Below are 25,423 nucleotides of genomic sequence, written 5' to 3'. Positions count from 1 at the left end.
AGTCCATGCCGTGGGCGGTACGTTCCTGACGCCCACGGGAGCAGAGCCTCGCCGGCTCGGGGTGTGCCCTGCGCTTGCTCGCCTACATGAACTCGACAGGCCGGCTCTGAGACTCGCCTTTTGTTTTATTTACTAGCTTTTTGAAAAGGAATCATTTCATTTATTTATTTATTTTTTTAAATTCGAAGGGCAGAGAGATAGGTATACATAGAGAGAGGTCCTCCACCAGCTGGTTCAGTCCCCAAATACCCACACCAGCCTGGGCTGGGCCAGGCCAAAGCCAGGAGCCAGGAGCTCCATCTGGGTCTCCCGTGTGGGTGGCAGGGGCCCAGACACTTGGGCCATTGTCCGCGGCCTCCTAGGATGCGCGTCAGCAGGACGCAGGATCGGAAGGCGAGGTGGGCTTGCACCCAGGCACTCAGTGATGAGACGCAGGCTTCCCAAGTGGCAGTGAACTTGGCGGCACCACGACATTGACCTTGCCAGCTGGTTTTATCTCAGCCACCTGCGCGCTCTTCCCTATCCTGGCTCTGGTCTACTCAGAGCATCCCAGCCTTGCTGCGATACTTTGTTGCAACAACCAATATGGATCCATTGTTACTAACTAAAGCCCTCCCTTTACAAAGAAGTCCTCCTGGCTCACCTAACTCCCAGTGCACACGGCGCTTCCTCCTGGCGTCTCCCAGGGCTCCTGGGGGCTGTGACAGTTCCTCGGAGCTGCCTCGTCGTGGTGACCGTGGCAAGGAGGCCTTCGGCCTGTCTCTCCCGGGCCCGAGAGCTGACCGCCAGGACTGACGGCTGCTGTCTCTCGGTGTCTGTAGGAGACCGGCCCCAGGACCCATGGATGCTGAAGTCCCTCCCGCGGAACGGCCCCGTAATTCCAGGGACCCTACACTCATTGTTCCTATACTTGGAGTTGTCTCTAGAGCCCCTAACGCCCAATGCAATGCAAATGCTGTGTGAACAGTGGTCTCTTGGTGTGGTTGGGGGCAAAGCGACAGGACACACGGCTGTCCCTGAGCTGGGCGATGTCGCTCTTCGCCTCGGTGTGAACGGCCCGGGGCCGCTTGGATGCAGAGCCCCGCTGAGCGTCTCTGGGGCCATTTCTCTGCCGGCTGCTTCTCTGTGTCCCTGGCTCTCATGGGGCCGCGGCAGTTTTCCCAGAAGCCTGGGCGAGTCTGGGTGCAGGGTAAGTGGGAGCCCCTGTCCATCACAGGGAGTGGAGGGCAAATCTGCACCTTTGGGCTTGGGGCTGTCGCCCCATGGCACCTGCTAAGGAGCTTTTGACTGGATTTGGGGGTGTTGGTGGGCAGAGCTGTGCTGCCATTCATACTGCAGGGGGCTGGGGAGGGCCTGGGGGTCTGCAGACAACCAGGGAGGGGCTGCAGGCGACCTGCTGAGAGCACCCAGGGGCCTCTGCCCCCGCCCTCGGAGCCACAGATGCACTGGAAACAAGATGCAGAGTCCCGGGCCCAGCTCCTGCCTGAGTTGTCCCGCCCCCTCCCTGGTCCCCGGGCGGTGCTGAGAGCCTTCCCTGAGGTTTTGGCTCCCTGAGGTCACCTCCTCCCTGCAGCCCACCTGAGGGCCACCTTGCAGCTGAGGGCGCTGCTGTGAGGTCGTGGCACACGGGCAGGAGAGCGGCGGCTCCGGGCGCCAGTCTTTCAGATCCAGGAGTCGCTCCTATGGATACATGCCCCACACTCACAGGCTCGGGTCGGAAGTCGCTTTCCCCCAGTAATGCCCTCCTCCCTGGAAGCGCCCCACCCCTACCCCAAGAGGCGTGCTGTGTGCCATCTGCCAGCGGCTACCGTCTCCTGCACCGGCCCCACCTCCCCAGTGCCAGCCACACCGGCCCGGCAGGCCTGGCTCACCCTCGGCTCCCTGCCCTGCTGGAGGTGGATTGGACCATACAGCTCAGCCCCACTGTCAGCGAGACAGCACCGCTGGCCACCGCAACAGCTGACCGGGGGACGGGGACCCGCGAGGAGGGGCTGGGGCTGGACCGCAGGCGTTCCCCATGACCAGGCCCCGCCCTCCTCCCTGGCTGGCATTATCCCTGCCCGGCAGCACCCCCTGCAGGGCTCCTGGCTGTCGGGGTGAGCAGCTGTTGCCAGGGGCATCAGATCAGGGGTTCTGCCTGCTTGGAGACCCCCAGACCCGCACAGGGCCTGGCTGACACGGCTCTGGGGTAGGGGAGGGCTCAGCACCCAGGGCTGGAGAGGAGAAGGGGGGGGAGCCGGGGTGACCTCTGTGTGACTTTGGCCAGGTGGCTCCACCTCTCTGAGCCGTTCCAGCGCTGGCAGAATGGGGGTGACAGGAACAACTCACACCTCCTCGGGGAACCACGGAGCAGCCAGGGACCAGCTCCCCCCATTCCTGGCCGGGTCCACTCCTGCCCTTCCGGATCAGAGCAAGGCTGCCCCAAAGGACCCAGGTCATCCCGGGGAGCTGCAGCCCTAGGGCCACGGAGGAAGTCTGGTCCCGTTCGCTGGCCCTGTCACCTCAGCCCTGGGCTCCCAGGGCCAGCCCTGGCCTCCGTGCGGGGTCCCCAGATGGGCAGGGCAGAGCTGGCCCCAGATGGCAGGGCTTGAGGGTTCATACTGCCCCCCCCGGGGGGACCCAGGAGAGCCACAGTCAGCACCATTATCTCGTGCACCCTGCCCGCTGGCCCCGGGTGGGAGCCGAGAGCCCAGGTGGGGCCCAGAGCCCCACTACTGGTCCCACTGTCCATGCAAGGCTGGGACCACTGAGTTGGGAACCCACGCTGGGCTCAGGGTGGCCGAGCGTGTGGCCCGAGCTTCTGCCTGGTGCACAATCTCCCTAGGGCCCTGCAGCCCCCGCCCCCGCCCCCAGGCCTGCCCGCTCTGTCAGGGGCTGACCCCAGGGCCTGGGCACTGCAGCCGAGGGCAGCAGGCCTGGCCCTGCCCAGGGAGGGGCCTGGGGTGACAGCCACCTGGCGCCAGGTGGGGGGAGCCCTCTGGGCTCTGGCAAGGGGGGGTCTCGTGGTCTCAGCTGAGCTGGGGTAAACCCTGCCTCTGCCGTCCACATGCCAGGCGCTCTGTGCCCGGGTGTGAAGCCGCTGCTCCGGGAGGAAGAACGTGACGCCAGCCTCCCGACGCGCACAGGAGGGTGTGGAGCCCTGGCGCCCACTCTGCCGGCCGGAGCCTCCCACGGCCTCTCCTGCTCTCCTGGGAGTAGAAGCCCTGAATTCTGCTTGGCACGTGGGCGCCTCGGATCCAACCATACTTCCCAGCCTCCCTTGCGGCGTGGGGTGAAGGCAGTGGTCAGCACCCGAGGGGGGTGTGGCTCCTGGGAGACGGCCTTTCTTTTTTTTTTTTTTAAGATTTATTTATTTATTTGAGATCAGAGTTACAGAGAGAGGAGAAACAGAGAGAGAGAGAGAGAGAGAGAGAAGGGGGGGGGTGGGGAGAGGTCTTCCACCCGATGTTCACTCTCCAAATGGCTGCAGCTGAGCCGGTCCAAAGCCAGGAGCTTCTTCCGGGTCTCCCATGTGGGTTCAGGGGCCCAAGCACTTGGGTCATCTTCCACTGTTTTCTCAGACCATCAGTAGAGAGCTGGGGTGTGTGAGCTCCCCCGTCCTGCCGGGCCCCTGGACACTGAGGCCCGCAGGTCCCTGGGCACGCCTCCCCAGGACCCGCAGCTGCCACCTGTCCTCCAACCTAGGGAGAGTGTCTGGGGGAGGGGCAGCATGGTCCCCAGGGCCACTGTTCTCTGTGTGGCCAGCACAGTGGCCTCAGACCCGGCTTCCAGTCTGGACCGGTTACCCTGGAGCCTCGGCCTCCGACCTGGGCAGCCAGGGGATGACAGAGCCACACCACCTGCCCAGCCATCGCCGGGCACCCCTCTAGACCAAGGGCTCCTAAGCCCCAGGCACCCCCTGTGGACACCGAGCGTGTATCTCTCTGGCTCACCAGCTGCTGGGGCCTGGGCAAGCGTCCTTCCTCCTCTCAGCCCTGGCCTGGCCCACGGGGAGAAGTGGAACCCAGGGCAGAGCTGAGGGGGATGGGTGCAGCCCTGGGGGATTGGGCGAGTGGGTGCAGGGGGCGGGGCTCTTCCTCTCCCTACCTCACTCTCACTGTCCTTGTCGTGCGGGGCATGGCCGTCTCCAGAGGCCCGCCTGCTGCCCCCATGTGTCATCCTGGGTAAGCCGGGATGGCCAGGCCAGGTCTCCTCCCGCCCCCTCCCCAGCTGCCAGGAACCTCAGGGCTGGGCACCTGCTGGCACAGTCAGGCCTGGGGCCTCTTGGACCTTGCTCCTGAGACCACTGCCATCTGCTGGTCAGACTCGGTACTGCAGGCAGCAGGCGCCGGCTCGGACCACAGGTGCAACCCCACCCCCACTCCTGTCCCGAATTCTGCCCATTGGAGGGAGAAGGCCCCTTTGAGAGGAAAACGTGCGGGCGTGGCTGGGCCATCACAACGTTGAGCTCCAATTCTGCCACCGCGTGGCTCACCTGCGGCAGGTGTGCGGTCAGGTGCGGTGTGGCACACCAGTCACTGTGACCCTGTGGCTACTGCTGTCCCGAGCCCACCCAGCAAGGACCCCTGGGCCCACTCCTGGCTGCTGCTCACTTCCCCAGCTCCTTTCCCTCCCCCACCCTACCCTGGTCTCCAGATCTGGCAGTGGGGACATTGCTGCCCACGGGGCCATCTCCTGAGACACAGGCTCCCTCCTGGGTCACTGGGATCAGATACTTGCTGTGCGGCCACAGCTACAGGGGTCACTGGGGCTGCTTCTACCCTTGGGCTTCTGTCCGTGTGCGGGTTCTGGCGTGGTCTCAGGTCTTCATTCTGCCCGGGGCTGCTCCCAGGCGTGGCGTGGCCGGCTTGTGGGCGGCTCTGTGACGCCTCAAGGACACTGGCCTAGGGTTTACCCACACGGCTGTGCTGGGGACCCCTCCCCTGGGGACCCTGGAGGACAACATCCAGGCGCTGGAGCCCGAGGAGCTTTGGGTCAGGCTCTGTGGCCCTAAGAAAAGCTTAGGGAGCTGCCACCTGCGACCTGCGTGCCAGCATCCCAGACGGTGCCAGCTGGAGTCCTGGCTGCTCCACTTCCAATCCAGCTCCCCACTAATGCACCTGGGAGAAGCAGCGGTGGCCCAAGCGCTTGGGCCCCTGGAGCACCAAAAACAAGAGCTGCCCGTAGGGCGCCTGGGAGGTTGCCGTGTGTCTCCGGCAGCAGCCACTTTGGACGGGCCGTTCGCCGGGAGCATGGTCACCCAGGGTTCAAAGGCCCCGTGGGAGCGTCTGAGTCCAGGTCTTCTGTGTAGGAGGTGGCGTCACAGCCGACGGGGGAGGGGCACCCAGGGCTGGGCCCAGGGGCCTGGCAGTGGGCGGCTCGCTCTTTGGGCTTCACCAGACGGGCCATGTTTCCCTGTAGGGCATGCAGGGGTGCACCGGAGCCTGCTCAGCCGCCCTTGCCGGGGCCCCTGGGGTCGCACGGCTCCTTCTTGCTGGTCGCTCTCCAGGGCTTCTTTGAGAGACGGACAGAGCTGGTTCACTCCGCAAATGCCCACAGCAGCTGGGGCTGGGCCAGGCTGGAGCTGGGAGCCGGCATCTCCATTGGGGTCTCCCACGCGGGTGGCAGGACCCATGTCCCGGAGCCGTCACGGCTGCCTCCCAGGGTGCCCACCAGCAGGGAGCTGGAGTTGGGCTCAGAGCCGGGTCCTGACCCCGTGCCACAGCACCTGCCCCCCCCTCCCGTGGATGCCTCGATCAGCGTGGGGGGCACTTCTGTCCCGGTTCTCAGCCACACGGCCACGTGACCCGCCCCCTCCTCCGGCTCCAGAACCTTCTCACCCTCCGCGCTGACTCTGGCCCCAGCAGGTTGTGTCGCTCTGTGACCTGCTTGTCCCAGGGGAGCTTCCCTCCCTTGGGCCTGGGTCACACCCACCGTGTGGCCGGCTGTGGGGAGGACGCGCTCGGGGCTTCCCGGGAGCTCTCCTGGGGCCTGCATCCCTGGTTCCCGAGTGGAATCGCTGTGTTCAGGCCACACGGCTCAGCCTTCGGTTCTCACAGCAACAGCACCGGACAGGTCCTTGCCCCAGCCCCTTGGCTTCTCTTTTATAAGACTGATTTATTTGAAACTCAGAGAGAGAGAGAGAGAGAGAGAGAGTGAGAGAGCGAGAGAGAGACAGAGAGACAGAGAGAGAGAGAAAGAGCTTCCATCCGCTGGTTCACTCCCCAAATGGCTGCAAGCCAGGAGCCCAGAACTCCATCTGGATCTCCCACATGGGTGCAGGGGCCCAAGCACTTGGCCCATCCTCCACTGCTTTCCCAGGTGCATTAGCAGGGAGCTGGATCGGAAGTGGAGCAGCTGGGACTCGAACCAGTGCTCAAGTGGGATGTGGGTGCCCCAGGCAGCAGCTTTAACTGCTATGCCACAGCGCTGGCCTCTCAGCTCTGTTCTTCCGCTCTTTTGTCTCCTGGCCGAGCAAATCCAGGGCAGAGGGCGGCTGTCCCTGGAGCCTGTGGGTGCCGGGTCTCCATCATCGGCTTCCTCCAGGCTCACGGAGGGGCAGGGATCCGGCCAGACGGCAACAGGGGGTGGGCTCCCAGGACCCCACCGAGCCCCGGCTCCTCCTTGCTCCAGTCCTACCTGCTCTCCTCTGCCCCTCCCTCAGCACTGGGGGGTCGCTCCCTTTTGGGGCCACCTGGGTGCTCGTCGGCATCTTTAACAGCAGGAGGGCCCTGTCTCCCGGGCCTGGAGGCTGAACGAGACCCCGAGACCCCGTGTGGCAGGGCTGGCTCCCTCCACCTGGCCTGGCCTAGCCTCTGAGTGAGGCAACTCCAACAAGCTGCTGGAGGGGCCGGAGCTGTGGCACCGTGGGTTAGATCCCTGCCTGCAGGGCCAGCATCCCACATGGTCGCCGGTTCGAATCCCGGCTGCTCCACTTCTGATCCAGCTCTGCTATGGCCTGGGAAAGCAGTAGAACATGGCCCAAGGCCTCGGGCCCCTGCACCCACGTGGGCGACCTGGAGGAAGCTCCTGGCTTTGGCCTGGCCCAGCCTAGCTGATGCAGCCATTTGGGGAGTGAGCCAGCAATCAGAAGACCTTTCTCTCTCTCTCTCTCTCTCTCTCTGATTTTCAAAAAAAATTTTTAAATAAAAGTTGGTGGAAATGGAATGAAGAGGTGAGTATTATGGAGCAAAAACCAACTCGAAGTCTCTGTACATAGGGGGCTTCAAAATACTCAAGGAAAAATGCATATAGTGGGAAAAAAACGATGGCACGGATTCCAGAAATTCTGTTTTTACAAGGTTTATTTATTTACTTGAATGGCAGTTAGAGAGAGAGAAAGAGAGAGAGAGAGACAGAGAGAGGGAGAGAGAGAGAGAGAGACAGAGAGAGAGAGAGAGAGAGAGAGAGAGAGAGGGCTTCCATCCGCTGGTTCACTCCTGGATGGCAGCAATGGCTGGGGAAGAACCAGGCCAAAGCCAGGAGCTTCCTCCTGGTCTCCCATGTGGGTGCAGGGCCCAAGCATGGGCCATCCTCCACTGCCTTCCCGGGCCACAGCAGAGAGCTGGCCTGGAAGAGGGGCAACTGGGACTCGAACCTCCATCCGTGCGACCTCATCTAAAGGAATCACATTCGCAATGACTATTTCCACATAAGCTCACAGTCATTTGTGTGTGTGTGAAGATTGACTTATGTATTTATTTGAGGGCTGAGTGAGAGAGGGAGAGACAGAGAGAGATCTTCCATCTGATGGTTCACTCCCCAAACGCCCAGGCCCTGAGCTCCACCCAGGTCTCCCATGAGCCTTCCCGGGAGCATCAGCAGGGAGCTGAGTCCGTAGCAGAGCAGCCGGGACTTGAACCAGCGCCGCAATACACGGTGGAGGTGTCCCAAGCGGCAGCCGGACCCACTGCACCGCAACGCCAGACCATAGTCCAGTCCCGTGTATGTAGAATTAGGACTCCGAGGGGCTGGGGAGACACAGTTCAACCTGCAACGGTAGCTACCATGCCACTCCTTCCTGAGCACTCCCAGGGCCGGGCCAGGGCCAGGGCTGCCCTGGGCACCCCAGCCCCCGCCCTCCATCCAGGCCTGCAGGACGCAGAGCCGAGGCCAGTGGGTCCCTCACACTCCCCGCCCTGCGCAGGTTCAGCCACAAGGCCTCAGCCCCTCCTCTGTGGTCCCCTCACTTCCAGACAAGGGCCCAGCTGCAGCCACCGCCCTGAAGGCTCACCTTCCGGGGGGACTCCCCCCTCCCCGAGGCATGGGAACCAGGTACCACAGCCTCTGGGGGCCCAGGCCACGCCCCTCACCTGGGCCCCTGCCCACCTGGCCGTGTCCTGCAGGCATGTGCACACTCCCCCGCCCTCTGGCTCTCACGGGACCCAGCCCCAGGTGTCCCTGCCCTCCGGGCAGAGTTGGGGGCAGCTGCGGGGAGGCCCGGGTCCGAGCTCCGCTGACCGACTCCCCAGCCAAGCAGGCGGCCTCAGCCTTTCCCAGGCAGATGGCAAACCGGGCCGGGGGCCGGGAAAAAGGAGGGGAGGGGCTGCAGGAGGAGAAGTGAACCTGGCTCCCTTCCTCACCTCTGTGCACACACACACACGCGTGTACACACATTCAGACACAGCTGTGCTCCAGACACACTGGGAACACATGACCACAGTGCACACCCAGGAACGCGCATGTACCCACAGACATACACATCTTCTCAGGAACACACACACATGCACACAACTCACGTGTGTGGGCACACACAGATGGCCACACTCAGGCACGGGACCCCACAGTGCCCTCCACACACGTGCACACACATGAACACACCTCATGTGCACACAGATGGCCACACGCAGACACGGGACCCCACAGTGCCCTCCACACACGTGCACACACATGAACACACCTCATGTGCATAGACACACGCAGACACGGGATCCCACAGTGCCCTCCACACACATGCACACACATGAACACACCTCACGTGCTCACAGATGGACACACGCAGACACGGGACCCCACAGTGCCCTCCACACACGTGCACACACATGAACACCTCACGTGCACACAGATAGACACATGCAGACACAGGACCCCACAGTGCCCTCCACACATGTGCACACACATGAACACACCTCACATGCACATAGACACACGCAGACAAGGGACCCCACAGTGCCCTCCACACACGTGCACACACATGAACACACCTCATGTGCACATAGACACACGCAGACACGGGACCCCACAGTGCCCTCCACACACGTGCACACACATGAACACCTCACGTGCACACAGATGGCCACACGCAGACACAGAAACACGCATACACACGTGCACGCACACAGGTGGACACCCGCAGGCACAGCGCCCTCCAGCAGCGCCAGGGGCTCTGCTGTCCCTGGCAGGCGCCCCTGGCCAGCGCGTCCAGCGTCCAGCGCGTCCAGCGTCCAGCGCGTCCCCAGCCCGCAGTCCACGCAATCACAGAGGAAAATAAAATACTTTAATGCCCCCCCGACAGGAGCCCGCCCACACCGTCCACGCCCCGCGCTGGGCACCTCCCGGTCCTCGGGCTGGCACCGCGGGTCCGGCGGCTCAGCAGCGCCCGCTCCCGGGTCAGGGGCACGGGGAGGCGGCCGGGGCCGAGCGCCGGCAGCGCAGCAGCGGCGTCTCCGAGGGCGGCGCCCCGGCCGCTCCTGCCCTGCCCAGCGGCGGGGCCTGACCGCGCACGGGCCCCCGCGCCGGCCGGCGTCCGCGGCTCTGCCTCCCCCGCCGCCGCCGGGGTCGGGGCTGCAGCCCCCTGGCCAGGACGCGGGCGGCGCCGCGGTGCAGCAGCCGCACCATCTCGTGGTCCCTGTGGTCCAGCACGCGCGGCAGGAAGAGCGAGGACTTCTGCGTGCGGCGGGTCCGGAAGCCCCGGCGGGGCCGGCCCTTGCCGTTCACGGACACGTACCAGGGTCTCTCGGCGCCGGGCTGCCGCCGCGCGCCCTGCCCGCCGGGCGCCGAGCGGTACAGCCGGGACGCGTAGGTGTTGTAGCCCAGCTCGTGAATCCGCTCCACGAACTCGCACTCGGCGCTGTAGTGTTCCTGCGGGAGGTGGGGCGGGGGAGAGGCGGGCGTCAGGGGCGGGACCCCTCCTCCCCCTCCTGCCTCCTGCACCTGCTGTTGCCCCACACCCTCTGCCCTGTGCCCGATGACCTCCGGAGCCAGCCCCTCCCTGCCCAGCCCACCTGGGGTCCCCCAGCTGCCATCCACCCCGGCCAGTGCACTGACTCGGGGCTGCCCCAGCACCGGGACAGTGGCCGTCTGCCCGGCACAGCTCCCAGGTGCCCTGGCCAGCTTCCCGCTGCTCAGCATCTGGACAAGGGAAGTGGGGCGGGGGTGGGGAGCCCAGGGGAGGGGCGGCAGCCAGGTGTTGCGGAGGGGGCCCTGGCCAGGGCGTTCTGGGCCCGGGCTCCTTGCTGAAGGCTGAGTTAAGGCCCCAGCTCTGATTTGCACTGAGAGAGGCGCCATCAGGGCAGGCATTCCTGCCCCGGGGGGTTCGGGGGGCCAGGAGCTGGCCTTGCGATTGCTGTTCTCAGGGTTGGCACAGACGTGGGGGTTCCAGCTCACACAGGGACGGAGGGTAAATCCACCGTGGCACCCAGCTCCAGGGCTGTGGGGACACTGAGGCCATCTCTCCCAGGGGCCACCAACAGGGCGGCTCCCTCCCAACCACAGTGGACCCGCCCCTCCTGCAGGGCAGGGCAAGACGTTGCTTTTCCTCTGGGGACAGGCCACAGGGCAGGGGCGGGCCGCCCTCATGGTCTGTCTCCAGCTGGGGTCTGGTGTGCCCGCAGCAGTGAGGGAGGGTCTGTGGCTCACAGGGCCACTCACCCCTTCGGGGCAGGGGGCTCAGACCCACACACGGAGAAGCAGCTGACCGGGCAGGGCCTCATGGCACACTGTGTCCTGGGTATCAAACTCCATCCTCCAGGTGGGCCGGGAAGGAGGCTCCGGCTGGATCGGGGACAGGGCTGCCCCTCCCTGCTCTCGACCCCTCCCTGGATGCTCAGAGCTCCCTGGGTCTCAGCCCAAGACCAACCTCTATGGTTTACAAATGGGGAAACTGAGGCATGGGGTGGGGCCAGGCCCCAAATCCTGGAACCCTGCCGGTGGTGCCATGTGACTGCCCCGCTCCCATGCGGCACCTGCAGAACTCAGGGTGAGGCTGCCACCCAGGTCCCTCAGGCCTGGGGGGAGGTACATTCTCCCAGGACCGGGGCTTCCCCTTATCAGGGGCGCTGGCAGGAGGCGCCCAAGGACACAGGCCTGTGAGCTTCTTGGGGCAGGGGGTTCAGGCCCTCCAAGGTGGGGGCAGGACTTTTGCTGGTACGTTGTAGGGATGCCTGGGGTGGCCGAGGAAGGAGCGCAGGACCGTGGAGGCAGCTGCCATTGGGACTGGTGGAGGGTCATGATGTCAGTCCTGACACCTTGTTCCACAAGCCCCCCGCCGCAGGGCCACTTCCGCCCCACAAAGGACACAGACCCAGGAATGCCTGGACAACAAGGTGACCCGCGGTGTCAGGGAGGGGCGTGTTCCAGGGGGGTGAGCGGCACGGTGCCTGCTCCAGAGCCTGCAGGGGGCGTGGGTCATGGAGCAGTGGGGGAGCTGAGGCCCTGGTGGCTCGTTCCTGAGGCCGGGGCATGGACAGAGGGCTGGTGTGCTGTGTGCTCAGGACGCACACTGTCCAAGGACAGAGGGCATGCTGGGGGGGGGGGTGGTGGTGGACGGACAAATGGATGGATGGGTGGATAAGGGTGGATGGATGATGGATGGCCGGGTGGGTGGATATGGGTGGACAGATGAGGGACACGCTGTCTGGAGGTCAGCTGCCCAGTCCCAAGTGTCCTGTGGTGGCCAGGTGGGAAGTGGCCAGGGCCAGCCTTGTAAGGGACGTGAGGAGGGTGGTGAGGCAGCATCGGGGGGCACCCTCATTCTGAGGACTCAGGCGGCCTGGACGGGGGCGGGGGGAGCAGCTCCCACGCTCCTGGTCGCCTCTGGACTGGAGTGGGTGCTCGTGTGGCAGTGACTTAGGGGGCGGTCGGGGAGCCACTGAGTCAGCTGGGGGGCTGCTGCCCCTCTATACCTCACCAGGGAGATCGGGGCGTGCGTCACTGGCCCTGAACTGGACGGGCCAGCCCAGGGGAGGGGAGGGGCAGCTGAGGGTCAGGGTGGTGAGAGGTAGAGGTAAGTACACAGGGTGTGGCTCGAGGGCACAGGGACACAGGTGCGACAGGGCCAGCACCCGGCCGCCTCCCCTCCCAGCACCCGGCTACCTCACTCCCCAGCACCGGCCTGCCTTGCTCCCAGCACACAGCCGCCTCCCCTCCCAGCACCTGGCCACCTCCCTCCCCAGAACTTGGCCGCCTCCCCTCCCGGCACCCAGCCACCTCGCTCCCCGGCACCCGGCCACCTCCCTCCCAGGTCACCTCAGCGCAGTGAGAGCGTCTCTGTTGGGTGCTCTGGAAAGTTCCACACCACCCAGCCACACTGCCTCCCCCCCCCCCCCCCCAGGACCTCGATGTCCCCTTAGGAGTCGGCGCCTCCCTCCTCTCTTGCCCACAGCCACGGCTGGGCTATCGCTCTAGAGGCAGAGGCCATGGGCGGGCTCGATCCCAGGGTCCCCCAGCTCCCACTCTGCTCTGTGTTCCTGGCCTGCGTCCCTCCTGAGATGAGACGCAGGGGAGGCGGGCGTCCCCGACTTGGCCAACGCTGCTCCACGCTGAGGCGCTCCCAGTGGGGACAGGAGGCCCTGCCGTCACCGCAGGCCACCGGGCATCTCCCCGTCCCAGGTCGGAGCAGTGGCGTTGCCGCGAAGACGAAGCCAGCTCCCCACACGTGCCCAGAAAGCCCCGTTCACTTCAAGAACTCGGACCGGGCTCCAGGCCCAGGCCACGTAGCTAGTAACCACGAGCTGGCACCAGGAAGGTCCCTGCTCCCAAAGCCCCCAGCAAGTGCAGGCCCCTGGGCCCCAGCAAACAAAGGGGTTTGCTTCAGCTTGTGCATTTCCACAGGTAAAACAGGGAACCTGCGGTGAGAGCATCACTCCAGGGACTTCAAAGGGGACGAGGCAGCGTCGGGTGTTCCCTGCCGGAGCGGGGACCGCGGGAGACCCCTGCGGGAGGATGGAAACCCTCTCATTGCCCAACGGGATACCGGCCCAATTGCACATAATGAGCAGTTGGAGGCAGCAGATCTCCCATTTACCCGACCCGGCCGTGGGGGAGGGGCGTGACGGACGCCCACGGAGTCAGGGGACCCTCTCTGGTTAGCAGAGGTCTGGGCGGTGGACAGACGGGGCCCAAACCTGGACCCTGGGTCGCTGCTTGGCACTGACAGCTCCTTGCTTGCTAACCTGGGCTGGAGCTGGCTCCTTCACTCACCCCTGCCCCCACCCCCAGGCGAGCTCTAGGGAGACCCCGGGGAAGCATGCTGGCCCCACAGATGCCCTGGCTTTGTCCCCAGGTTGGTCTGGATCCATTTATTTGAGTGGACACTCCGGGGCCCTTGGCTCCCTGGCTCCCAGCAGCCTTCAGGGAAGGGTGATCCTGGTTGACAACAGGGCGAAGGGGAGCACTGGGGGGGGGCAGGGCATTGTTTGTAATCCCCAAAGGCCACCCTCCTCCAATCCCCAAGAGCCACCCTCCTCCCCAGAGCTCGGGACACGGAGTCACAGCCCCAGCACCTCTGCGGCCCTGGACAAAGCATTCTATCACCGTGTCCCCTGTGTCCCGCGACGTGACGTCTCCCCAAGCCAGAGGCTACTCCACCAGTAGCGAGACTGGACTCACCGAGGCGTAGAGCCGTCCCCTCTTGTTCATGGCCAGGTACCGCCCCGAGAAGAGCCCCTTGATGGCCACGATGCCCACCTCCACCGCCGTTATCTCCAGGATACCTGGGAAGGAAGGAGAAGGGGGCATCACTCACCCACCCCCTCAGGACCACGAGGCCCAAGCCGAGGACCGAGCCGGCCCAGGTGCACCACGGCCGGCGGGGGAAAAGACTTCTCCAAGGAGAGGAATTCAAACCTGGGAGGGAAGAAGTGAAATCCACCCAGACACACACCGCCTGTGCCAGGCGCCTCGGCCTCAAGGCACACACTTAGCGAGCAGGCGGATACCCCGGGGGGGGAGGTGCCAAGGATGCTCACGCCAGATGCGAGTGGGGAGCTGTGCCCTCAGCAGGCACTGCCTGGACCCTGCCAGGATGCCACCTGGGCACGAGAGAAGTGCCCCGGGCAGGGGACTACAGAGACAGGCCGCATCCTGGAGGTGGCAGGGGAAGCTGGCCAGGGCTCACCCACTCCCCAGGGGTACCTAAGAGCTGAGATCTCCCTGGGGACACCGGTGCTCTCCGGGGAGGGGAGGCGGTGCTAGTAACAAAGTCACAGGTGGGACCATTGTTCACGGAGAGTGGCTTCCAGGCGGGATGAGACCGCAGCCGGAAGCCCGGGGCGTGCTGCTGGCACTCACTGCAGGGGGGAGCAGGTCGCAGCTCCCCCCCAACCCCCGGCAAGGGCGCAGCTGTCCAAGGGACGCCGGCTGGGTGGACTCCACCCAGCCCTCCTGAAACGCATGTCCGGTTGCGCGCCACGGGCGGCTGCGAGCGCGCGCCCCTCTCTGCGGCCCCCGCAGCCCGTCCTACCAGCACCTAGTCGGGGCGCCCTGGGCCGCTGAGGGAGCCTGGATCCGGAGGGAGCCGGGCTGGCGGCCGCTGGTCCCCGCCGCGCGGCTCCGGAGGGGTTCCCCCAACGACGCCTTCGCTGAGCTGCGGCTTTGCTCACGGAAGCAGCGGTTTCCCGCCGCCGCCTGGAACCCGCCGCACCGCTTCCTGCGCCCCGGGCGCAAGCCGAGCGAGCGCGGCGCGTCCTAGCCAAGGACCTCGGCGGCCCCGGCCACCCTCCCACGCTCCCCGCTGCGGGCCTTCCGGGCTTCAGTCCCCTCCCTCCCCCACCGAGCCGGGCGGTTTTGAGTCCCCGTGGCTTTGCGCTCCTCTCGGGGTCCCTAGTCCCCCGCAACCAGACGGGCCAAGCCCGGGAGCCTCCTCTCAGGCTCCCGAGGGGCTCGGCCCCAGGGACGAGTCCTGGATGCCAGGCGGACGCCCCTTGGCGCTCCCGCTCAGCGCCCCGCGGTCCCCACCCTGTAGCGGGAGCGCGCCGGGCGCTCCGGGGGACACGTCTCTCTGGCGGTGGCAGTGGCGGTCCAGGGACCCAGCACCGCCGGGGCGAGAGCACTCCGCGCGTGGGCAGCGGCTCGGCAGCGAGCAGAGAGGCAGAGGGGACCGCAGCGGGTGGCAAAGTCGGCCGAACCATAAGAAGAAGGACAAATGCCTGGTCCGGCGCCCCTCCGACAAGCTCAAAGCCTGAAACTCGCCAGGATCGCCGAGCGCAGCCCAGCGCTGTGCCCGGGCCGCCCACCGCGCCCCCTCGGACACGCGAGCCGGGCAGGGGCCAGACCTCGGGCGCCCCCTTTGGACGGGAGCCCCCTGCCCCCGGCTCGCCTCGGACCCCTGCGCGCGCACTTCTCCGCTGCGGCAGCGGGTGGCAGCCCCTTCCCCGGGCCGCCCCGGCGCGCCCGCGCGCTCGCCCGCGCCCTCGCCGGCGGCCGGGCACTCACTGTAGGCGCTGTTCTCCAGGCTGCCGTTGACGCGGCCGCTCGGGTGCAGCTGCAGGTGGTACTTGGTGGCGCAGTAGAGCTTCCGGCGCCGGGGCGCCCCGCCAAGGTGCTCGTAGACGCCGCCGCGGCCGCCCGCATCGCGCCGCAGCCGCGCGCCGGGGTCCGCCGCGGGCCAGCCGGGCTCCAGCAGGCTGAGCAGCAGCAGCCAGATCAGGCCCATCGCGGCATCGCGCCCGCCCGGCGGCGGCTGCGGGCCAGCGCGGAGCCCATGGAAGGGGCAGCACCGAGCCGCGGCGGGCGCTCGGAGCGGGCTCCTGCGCCTGGCGGTGCCGACGCGGGCTCCGCGGGAAAGTGTTGGGGGGGGGGGGTGGAAGTGAGGGGAAAGGGGGAGGGAGGCGGCGGGGAGGGGAGAGGGAGGGAGGGAGAGAGGGAGACCCTTTAATTTTCACCCGGGAGCAGTGAAATTTCCGTTGCTGCGCAAAGGACCGTTCGCTCGGGCAACAAAAGGCCGCTGTGGTCCCCAGGCGGCGGCGCGGGGTTCGGGCCCGGCGCCGCCTGCGCGCGCTCAGCCCCTGCGCACGGCCGTCGAGCCGCGGCTCCGCTCGGTCGCGCGCCCCGCGCCCCGCGCCCCCGTTCGCCCTCCCGGCTCCGAAAGGTCCCCTCCCCGCCCCTCCCCCGCCCCCGCCCCCAGACCAATTATGCCTCGGAAAATTATAGACCGAGGCCTGGAGGCGGCCGCCCCAGGCCCTGTCACCCCCTCCCGCCCCCCATCAATCCCTTGCACAATGGGGCCGCTGCCGGTGACTGATGTCCGCGCAAACAACTCGCGGGGAAGTCGCGCTGGCCGGCAGAATGAAGGGGGCCGCGGAGGGCTGAGGAGGGGAGGGCAGGGTCCCGGGGGCCGGCGCGCGTGGGGGCGCCCAGGAACCCCGAGCTCCCGCGAGGCGGGTGTGTGTGTGTGTGTGTGCGCGCGCGCGCGCCTGTGTGTGGCGGGACTGCCGGGAGGCGCCTTCTGACTACGAGGCCAGCGGTGCGGGCGGATCCCCCGGATCCCCCGCGTGTGGATGGGCCTGGGGGCTGGGGAGGTGGGGGGAGGCCGGGAGAGGAGGGGAGGGGGCAGAGGTAGGTGGAAGCTGGACTCGGGGAGCATGGGGGTCTCCAGGCAGGGAGAAGCCCCAGGGCTGGGGTGCATCCGCCGAGCCCTGCCTCTTAGGGACCGGGCAGCCCAGCTGTGCGCCTTTGGGAGAAGCCGCATCCTCACTTCCTTCCCAGCCCTCCCCCCACTCCCGCCCGTGCGCACCCCCCCCCCCCGGAAGCCAGCAGGATACAGGCTAGCGGGTTCAGCCAGGGAGGCTGCAGGCTGAGGTGGGGGCCTGTGGGGCCAGAGCCTAGGCCACGCCCTGGCTTCCACTTGGCCTGGGGGGGGGGCCGGCCTGCTCCATCCCTTTCACCTGAGCCAGGATTTGGGGTCCCCACAAGTGTGTAGGGCACCAGGGACTCCTGTGAGCTCTCAGACCTGGGGGGCACCCTCGGGACCTTTCCAGCTGCTGTGGCCTCCTATAGAGAGGACAACGTGTTGTCCCCCCATGAGCCCAGTCCCACCAGCACCCCCGCGCCGTCAGCCAGGACTTCGGTGCCAGCCAGGGTCTGTGGGGCCCCGGCCCCAGGGCAGACTCCCGAGAGCCCTAAGGCCAGGCTGCCGGATGGCGGGAGCCCCCGGCCCTTAATGTTGGGGCTCAGTCTAAGGCGGCGGAGGATGGAGCCAACAGGGGACCTGCCCAGCGGGGCTCCATGCGTGGACCTGGGCTGGGACTTGCTGGGCGCTCGAGCTTCCTGAGACACGCAAGGCTTGTCCATGGCCGGTGCTGCCCAGGGTCAGCCCCACGGAGGCAGTCCGGGTGCACAGCGTCCCTTCTGCCCCACGCCCAGAGCCCCCACAGCGGTCAGGGAGACCCCTGTCCCTGGTCTCCAGCCCCAGGTACTGTGGCTCAGCCTCTGCCAACGGCCAGGCGCCCAGAGCAGGCGGCGAGGGCGCTCCCCTGCGGGAGGGCAGGCGGCTCTGCAGGTTTTGCCCTTGGCTTTGTCTTGAGCTCATGGGCAGGGCCCGGCACTTCTTGCCCCCGGGGCCTGGGACCCGGTTTCCCCTGTCTGTGATGTCAGGTTTAGTGGCCTTGTCCGGGGCAGGGCAGAGCTAGCGCCACCCCAGGGACCGGGGTCTCCTACCACTGCCTCAGAGCCTTGAGAGGGAAGGGGAGGGGTGGCGGCTCACCACATGGGACACCCCCCCCACTCCGTGGCATAGCTCCCTGGTGGCAGTCTCCTTGGCCGCAGGACCCGCCGTCCACCTGGCTACCGGAGGAACTTGTCTGCAGCTCCAAGCGCCTTGCCCTGCTGGGGGCCGGGCCTTAATGTTGGCAGAACCCCGGGGACCTGGGTCTGCCGCTGGGCCCGGGCCTCGGCGCACCCCCCCCCCCCCCAGCGGGGTCCACTCTGTCATCTCAGCCCCTTGGACTTTCTGGGCCCAGGAAGCCCCCCTCCCTCCTGCGCCCGGCTCCCTCCCCTGGGGCCTGAGCTTGGCTGGGGACGTTGCTAGCCCTCAGATGCGTGGGCCTGGCTGAGGGAGGGGCCCCGGACCCCTCTGTCTCTCCCTGGCTGGGGCGGGGGTCTCATCCGCAGCCCTGCTGCCCCCGAGCGGGCCGAGGACCCGGGCCCTGGTGGCCGCCTCCCCGCCCCCGTGCGGAACCAGGTGGGGGCGCGTAATGTGGTAATAGTGACCCTGTTAATTGCTTCCAAATGGACAGTTATAGCCTTTTGACTAATTGGTCTCTTCCAGACCCCGGCTGACCCCCCCACCAGGCTGGGCCCAGGCCTTCTCACCGCCGGGCCCAGGCCTTCAGCCCTGGGTCTCCTCACCCCTGAGCCGCTGGGATGCCTGGGCCCAGCCCCGCCCCTTCCCTCCTGGGGACAGAAGGCAGAGGAGCCTGTCCCGCGGTATGCTCCTCGTTGGCCCCAGACTCACCCTAATTCTACCCTGAGGTCAGCGGCAGGAGGGAGACCCAGCCCGGGGCCTTTGGGCCCCTGGACGCGTGGACGTGGTCCTGCTGAGGCCCATCCTACAGAACAGAAGTGGAGGGGCCGGCGCTGTGGCCTAGCGGGTAAAGCTGCAGCCTGCGGTGCCGGCATCCCATGTGGGCACTGGTTCGAGTCCTGGCTGCTCCACTTCCGATCCAGCTCTCTGCTGTGGCCTGGGAAAGCAGTGGAGGATGGCCCAAGGCCTTGGGCCCCTGTATCCCCGTGGGAGACCTGGAAGACACTCCTGGCTCCTGGCTTCGGATCAGCGCAGCTCCAGCCATTGCGGTCATCTGGGGAGTGAACCAGTGGATGGAAGACTCTCTCTCTCTCTCTCTCTCTGTAACTCGGCCTTTCAAATAAATAAATAAATCTTGTGAAAAGAATCCAGAAGCGTCGTGAACCAGAAGAGCACCCATGCAGCAGCCGCTCGGCTCGTCGGGAACAGGGCCAGCTGTGGCCCGGCTCCAGCTGCAAATGTGTCAGCGGGGCCTCGCCGGCCGCACCTGTGCCGGGCTCCCACCGGGCTCCCACCGGGCTCCCGCGGCAGTGCTGCAGGCCCTCCCCGCCCAGCACCTCCGGCACACCAGCCTGGGGTGACCGGAACCCACGCCACCCTCCTGTGCGCCCCGCGTGACCCCCGACGCTCTTAATGCCCACTGCGTGGCTGTGAGAGGAGCGGCCTGGCTTCCGTCCAGAAGCCACGTGGTTCCCCGGACTTTTCCTGTTGGCGCTTGCTGAGATCCAAGGATGTGTGGCCCTCACTTTCCTTCTCCGTGAAATGGGGACGCGCCAGGCCGCTGTGATGACACTGACGTGGGCTGGGACGGCTGACAGGCAGCACCGTGTCCACTGTGGTTGTTGGCATCACCTATAGGACGTAGGCACGGAGCGTTCTGGGAGAGACGCCAGGGGCTGGAGGGTGGTTACTTCTGGGGGAACGAGGGCTGGGGGTGAGAGCTCTCTTCCACCCTCTGGGCACTGGAGGGAGACTAGGGACGGGCATCCGGCACAGTGGCTCGGGTGCCCCGTGGGGCCGCCGTCTTCCGTATCAGAGGTCCTGGGTTCAGGTCCTGCCTCTGCTTCCAGGGGAGCTGCAGGTGACGGCTCAAGAGCTTGGGTTTCTGCCCCTCCCACGTGAGACCCCGGGGGGTTCTGGGCTCCTGGCTTCCGCCCGGCCAAGCACCGGCTGCTGTGGGCATTTGGGGAGTGAACCAGCGGATGCGAGAGCTCTCTGCGTGTCTGTCTGCCTTTGAAATACACACAAATGTGAAAAGCAAGAGGAGGTAGACGAGGTGTCCAGCCCTCAGCAGGGCAGGTGTGCGCACAGAGAGGGCAGTGGGGCTGTGCGTGCAGCCCTGGGGGCGGAAGTGGAGGTGACGCATGCGGGGCGCCGATTCCGCTCCCCCGTGCAGACCCAGGGCGGCCGAGGGCTCACCTTGCCGATCGGCACACGGGCGTCCCCCTTCCACTCCCAGGCGCTGTGAGCAGCGAGAGTGCGGAGCGGGACCCTCTGTCCCGCGTCACCCACGGATCTGACTCCATGCCGGCCTGAGCAGGGCACTGGGCCGCTGCCGGTGTCCCCGAGGGTGAGCCCAGACCACACGACAATGGGCTGCATTCCCCCAGCTGGGACACAGAGGTAAGGAATGTCCCTGAGCCACAGTGACCTCTCCAGCCCCACAGAGGAGGCAGGGGCCCCCAGTGGCTTCTCCAGTCCCAGAGGAGGCTGGGGCCCACACAGCCCGGGAGGTTCTCCAAGTCACATGCCTCTGACCTTTGACCCCGACGGGGTACTTGTTCTGGGGGGTCCCCTGGGGTTCCAGCAGGAGGCCCTGGGCACAGGGCTCTCCAGGGCCCTGCCCCTGGCCAGGACAATCCACCCCTGGTCCTTTGTCCCTGCAGCTTTGATCTCACCTGGGAGGAAGGAGTTGCCCGGTCCACAGCCTTTAACCCTTTCCCGGCCTGAACTACAGGGCCCGCTCCAAGTCCTTTGGGCCCACGCGGTCTGGACCAGAGAAGAATTTTCCCACCTCCCCACGAGGTATGTGGGGCCCCCAGGGGTGCCTGGAGCACAGGTCCCCCGCCGTGGAGCCCCCAGGAAGAGTACTGACTGCTGTGTGTCCCTGGCCTTGTTCTTAGCGGGATGTGTGTGTGTGTGTGTGTGTGTGACTCTGAGCTCCATCACCCCAGGACGCACCCCCTCAGCCACCAGGAGACCCCACGTGGTGGTCTTTGGAGCCCAGCAAGCCCCCTTTAAATCCAAGAAAGCCACTCCTGGCACCAGGCGAGCAGCCGGAGCTGGTGCCCAGACGGCAGGTGCTTGGCCACTTCTTGGGAGCTGGGCTCCGGAGCGGTCAGTCCCTCCAGGCTGGCCAGGTGCCTGAGCCCAAGTCGTCTTGCTGCTAACACCCAGGCCCCTGGGGGCTCCCTGGGGTGGGGCGCCCAAGACCTTGTGCCATCCCCACCGGCTGAAGCCCAGGGCCCCCTCGCTGCCATCTGTCTCCTTCCAGGATCTGGGCTGTGGCCTCCACGTGGCACCTGCTGGGAGCCTTGTCCTGCCGCTCCTGCAGCCCCCACGCGAGGAGTCAGCAGTGCCCTCGCCTGTCTCTACGCGTAGCTCTGAGCGACGGGCACAGAGCAAGGAGAGGCTGGCACAGGGCAGAGGAGGCATCGGGGGCCCCTGCTCCTCCCTCTCTTGCCTCCGCTCCCCACGGAGCTGCACTGCCCCCGAGCAGGGCAGGGAGTCGTGCTACCCTCCCTGTGGGCCCCATGGCGCATCTCGTACCCACCACGGGACGCATCCTGCCCACCCCAGGAGGGCCGGAGACCCCTCCTCTTCACTCTGCCTCCACCAGTGAGCCCGGCTCCCCTCCTCGGCCGAGGGCAAGCCCCACGAAGCTAAAGCCCCCAGCTCCGTGCCTGGGAAGCCGCTGCTGTTGGCTGCACAGTGAGCCTGGGGCAGGGTGGGGGTTGGACACCTGGCTCTCGCCTGGACCCAACCCTTGAAGGTCGGCACCCTAGGGGCAGCCAGGAAAGTCCAGGATGGGAGTCTGAGAGCAGGATCCCACACAGGCACCTGTAGGGCCCCAGACCCCGTGAGGTCAGCAGAGGGAGCCCCTGAGGCCAGAAAGGGCAGGATGTGCCCCAGCCTGGAAGAACCCCCGTCCTCCCAAGACCCCACCTCTCCCTGGGGGCGACTTGCTGGGTCTCCCTCACCTCCAGGACATTGGGCCTAGTGGGCCCGATGCCTGCACCCCACACAGGGGTACCCGGTTCAACGCCCGGCTCTGGTTCTGATCCGACCCGGGAGGCAGCAGTATGGCTAAAGTACTTGGTTCCCTGCCACTCTCAAAGGCGACCTGGATGGAGCTCCTGGCTCCCAGCCTCCGCCTGGCCCAGTCCTGGCCGTTAGGGGCATTACGTCATCCAACTCCAGCTCTGCTGTCTGCGCCCTGGTCACCGCAGTGCCCTGAACACTGCAAGTGACAGCCCCAGTCTTCCCTCCCTCCCCTCCCTCTCCCCTCCCTCCCTCCCTCCCTCACTCCCTCCCTTCCTCCCTTCCTCCCTCCTCTCCTCCCTCCCCACCCCTTCCTTCCTCTCTTCCTCCCCTCCCTCCCTCTTTCCCTCCCCTTCCCTTCCCCCTCCCTCCCGCCCCCTCTCCCTCCCTCCATCCCTGTCCTCCCTCCCTGTCCTCTCTCTCCCTCCTCCCCTCCCTCCCATCCCCTCTCCCTCCCTGTACCCAGAAAGCAAGGAGCTCCCTCTCTCAGAGTTTGTTGAGAGCTGTTTAGGGTCCAGGTCTCTGACCTCCTGGTGTGAGGGCCACAGGGGCCACCCTCTCAGATGGGAGCCAGCGAGCAAACCGCCGTGGCTCACCTGTGACCAAAGGTGACAGCAGCCAACCCCGTGGCTCCCACCCCGACCTGACACTGGCCCACCTGACCGTGACCTCCGGCCACGCAACAGGCCCGGATGTCCCTGACGCATCCACACTCTCCCCGCAAGGGGAGCGCGGTCTCCACCCTGCCTGGGACAAGGAAGAATCCTGTCCGTCCTCCGTGAACCCTGTCACCCCCTCACTGGGTCCTTCATCAACACATGGACTTGTTTTTATTTACTTGAAAGGCAGAGTTACAGAGAGAGAGAGAGAGAGAGAGAGAGAGAGAGAGAGAGGTCTTCCATCTGCTGGTTCACTCCCCAGATGGCCACAACACCCAGGGCTGGGCCAGGCCAAAGCCAGGAGCCAGGAGCTTCTTCTGGGTCTTCCATGCGGGTACAGGGACCCAAGGACTTGGGCCATCTTCTACTGCTTCCCCAGGCCACAGCAGAGAGCTGGATCGGAAGTGGAGCAGCTGGGACTAGAAGCAGCACTCATGGGATGCCGGCGCAGTAGGGAAGGCTTAGTCCACTACGCCACAGCGCCGGCCCCATCAATACATTTAGGCATCTGGCCCTGCCCAGCCATCCTGGAGGGCTCGGGGCCAAGCGGACACAGTCCTCTCCTGTCAGGCCTGCTCGGGCTGGGGCGGGCTGGGGCTCAGGCCCCAAGGGGCGGGGGCAGTGCCAGAGTCAGCACCGGCCAGCGCTGGTCCCTCAGGGAGCCACTCGCTCGACAAGCACCGTGGGCACTGCTCTCTGGATCTCTCGCGCTCCACAGCCGGGCAGGGCCTCCCTCCAATGCCCACTCTCCTTTGCATGGTCCCTGGGGTCCGTGCCACCAACAGGTAAAGCCCCCTGCCTCCGTTCCCAGGACAAGGAGATCCAGGCACAGGCGCCGCGAGTCCAGCACCCTCGTCCACGGGCTGCACCCCCTTCGGACGGGCTCCGAGGAGCAAGCTGAGCCCACGACACTTCCCCTCCGTGGGATGATTGGCAGCCCGGAGGCGGGGGCCAGCCCTGCAGCAGGAGGAGAGGGGAACTCCACGAGCCGTGACTGGGGCTCGCTGTGCAGCCTGCACCCTTCTAAGCACCGTCTGGATATTAACTCGCTGAATCCTCCTAACAGCAGATTGTGGCATGACTCCTAACAGCCCCATTTCAGAGATGAGAAAACTGAGGCCCGCAGGGGCTGAGCAGCTGGCTCGCAGGTGCACAGAGGTGACCGGGCAGTGCCAGTATGCACCAGGAGAGAGCTGGGCTCCTGCCTCCAGGCGTGACCCCGTGGCGGTGCTGCTGGGTACCGATGCCCGGCCAGAGAGTTCTGGGCTGCACAGGCTGCAGCTCGGGATAAAGCCGCTTGCAGACAGGAGACAAGAAACACGCGTGGTTTCACAGTAGTACAGGACGCTCCTGTCCCCTGTGGCCAGGGCGCACCAGGGAGCAGGCATGGAGTGGGAGGCGCAGGTGAGGGGCGTGGGGAGAGGGGCCGCCCACGACCTCCCCACCTCCTCCCACGTCCTCCTGGGCCCCATTGTCTCGACCACAAACATCTCTCCTTTCCCCTTGAGTGGCTTCCTTCACGGTGCCGCCTCCACATTCCTTTTGGATTCTCCAGGCTGGAAAGGGAGTGCCCTGGCCTTTATCTGGGACCAGGCACCAGATTCCGGCTCTTCTGGGCTTTGATGGGAAACAACCGGCATTTCTCGGGGCACGCCGGAACCTCCGGGGGTAACCGGACCCGGAGATAGGAACTCCGTGACCTCTGTGTGACAGGAGGCAGGGGCCGGGTAACCCTATCCTGGGTCACCAGCAGATGCCCTGGGCCCCAGGTATGTGTGCTGGGGGCAACCCGAAGGCCTCCGGACAGATGCCGGAAGCTGCCGTGCTGGCCCGGGCGGGGCCTGCCGTGGCCAGCGCGTGGGCTGGCAGCTGCCAGGTGTGACGGCGTCGAAGGCCATCACAGCGGAGACACCGGATCTGCAGAGCACGCTGTGTGCCGGTGCCGGGACTGCGTGTGGGGCTCGGGGACGCGTCTGTCACAGCGGCAGGTGCCTAACAAGGCATCAGACACCAGAGGCCACCTCCCCGCTGCCATCAGTCTGCACAGGAAGCTCCGCACGGCGGCTCGGAAGCCAGGCTCTGCCGGCCGGCGTCGTGGCTCAGCGGGGCGAGTGGCTGCTCCACTTCTGATCCAGCTGCTTGCCGATGTGCCAGGGAAGGCAGCAGAGGGCAGCCCAAGTGCTGGGGCCACGTGGGAGACCTGGATGGAGCTCCTGGCTCCTGGCTGGTGCGGCCATTTGGAGAGGGAACCAGCAGATAGAATCTCTCTCTCTGTCTCTCTCAGTCTCTGTCTCTCTCCATTCCAAATAAATCTTAAAGTAGTCCGACTCTGGGCACACTCTAACCACCGTGTGCCTCAGTTCCCTTGGCTGTAAAATGGGAGCACGGCACTTACTTTGCAGGGTTCTAGTGGCGATGAAACCTTGGGAACAACCCGGCAGGCAGGCGGCGTTCTGACCCCGGGCAGGAAGGGCTCCCAGCCCTGCCAGGGAGCCAGGGAGGCGCTTCCTCCCCCCTCCCCCTCTGCAGGCGAGCAGCTCGGAGCACAGAGAAGGTGAGTACGGTCAGGCGCTCTTGGTCCCGGCTGGGCATCCATGTGGGCAGCGAGAACGCTCGGCACCGGCTCCTGGTGGCGCTCGGCACTCACACGTCTGCAAAAAACAAACAGGTTCGTTGTCACTTTTTACTTAAATGCACTTAAAAGGAACCCCCAGGCCAAGACGTCCCAGCTGGGCCCGGGAACCTGCGGGGTCCCCCCCACCTGACCCCCTGGGCTCCTGGGTGG

General features: G+C 66.2%; 1 protein-coding gene across 1 annotated transcript; it reads right to left on the bottom strand.

Annotated features, from left to right (window-relative positions):
- Positions 1–9,588: 9,588 nt before the first annotated feature.
- FGF3 (fibroblast growth factor 3) lies at positions 9,589–15,850 on the bottom strand. Its single transcript, XM_062195564.1, has 3 exons — positions 15,631–15,850; positions 13,807–13,910; positions 9,589–10,059 (listed from the first exon to the last, which is right to left on the bottom strand). The coding sequence occupies exons 1-3, from the start codon at positions 15,848–15,850 to the stop codon at positions 9,589–9,591; spliced, it is 795 nt and encodes a 264-aa protein (XP_062051548.1).
- Positions 15,851–25,423: the final 9,573 nt, after the last annotated feature.

The sequence above is a fragment of the Lepus europaeus genome, chromosome 7 (genome assembly GCF_033115175.1).
Source record: "Lepus europaeus isolate LE1 chromosome 7, mLepTim1.pri, whole genome shotgun sequence".
Taxonomy (NCBI): Eukaryota; Metazoa; Chordata; class Mammalia; order Lagomorpha; family Leporidae; genus Lepus; species Lepus europaeus.
Note: the sequence above shows the minus strand (reverse complement) of the source record. Positions and strands in the feature narration are given on the sequence as shown.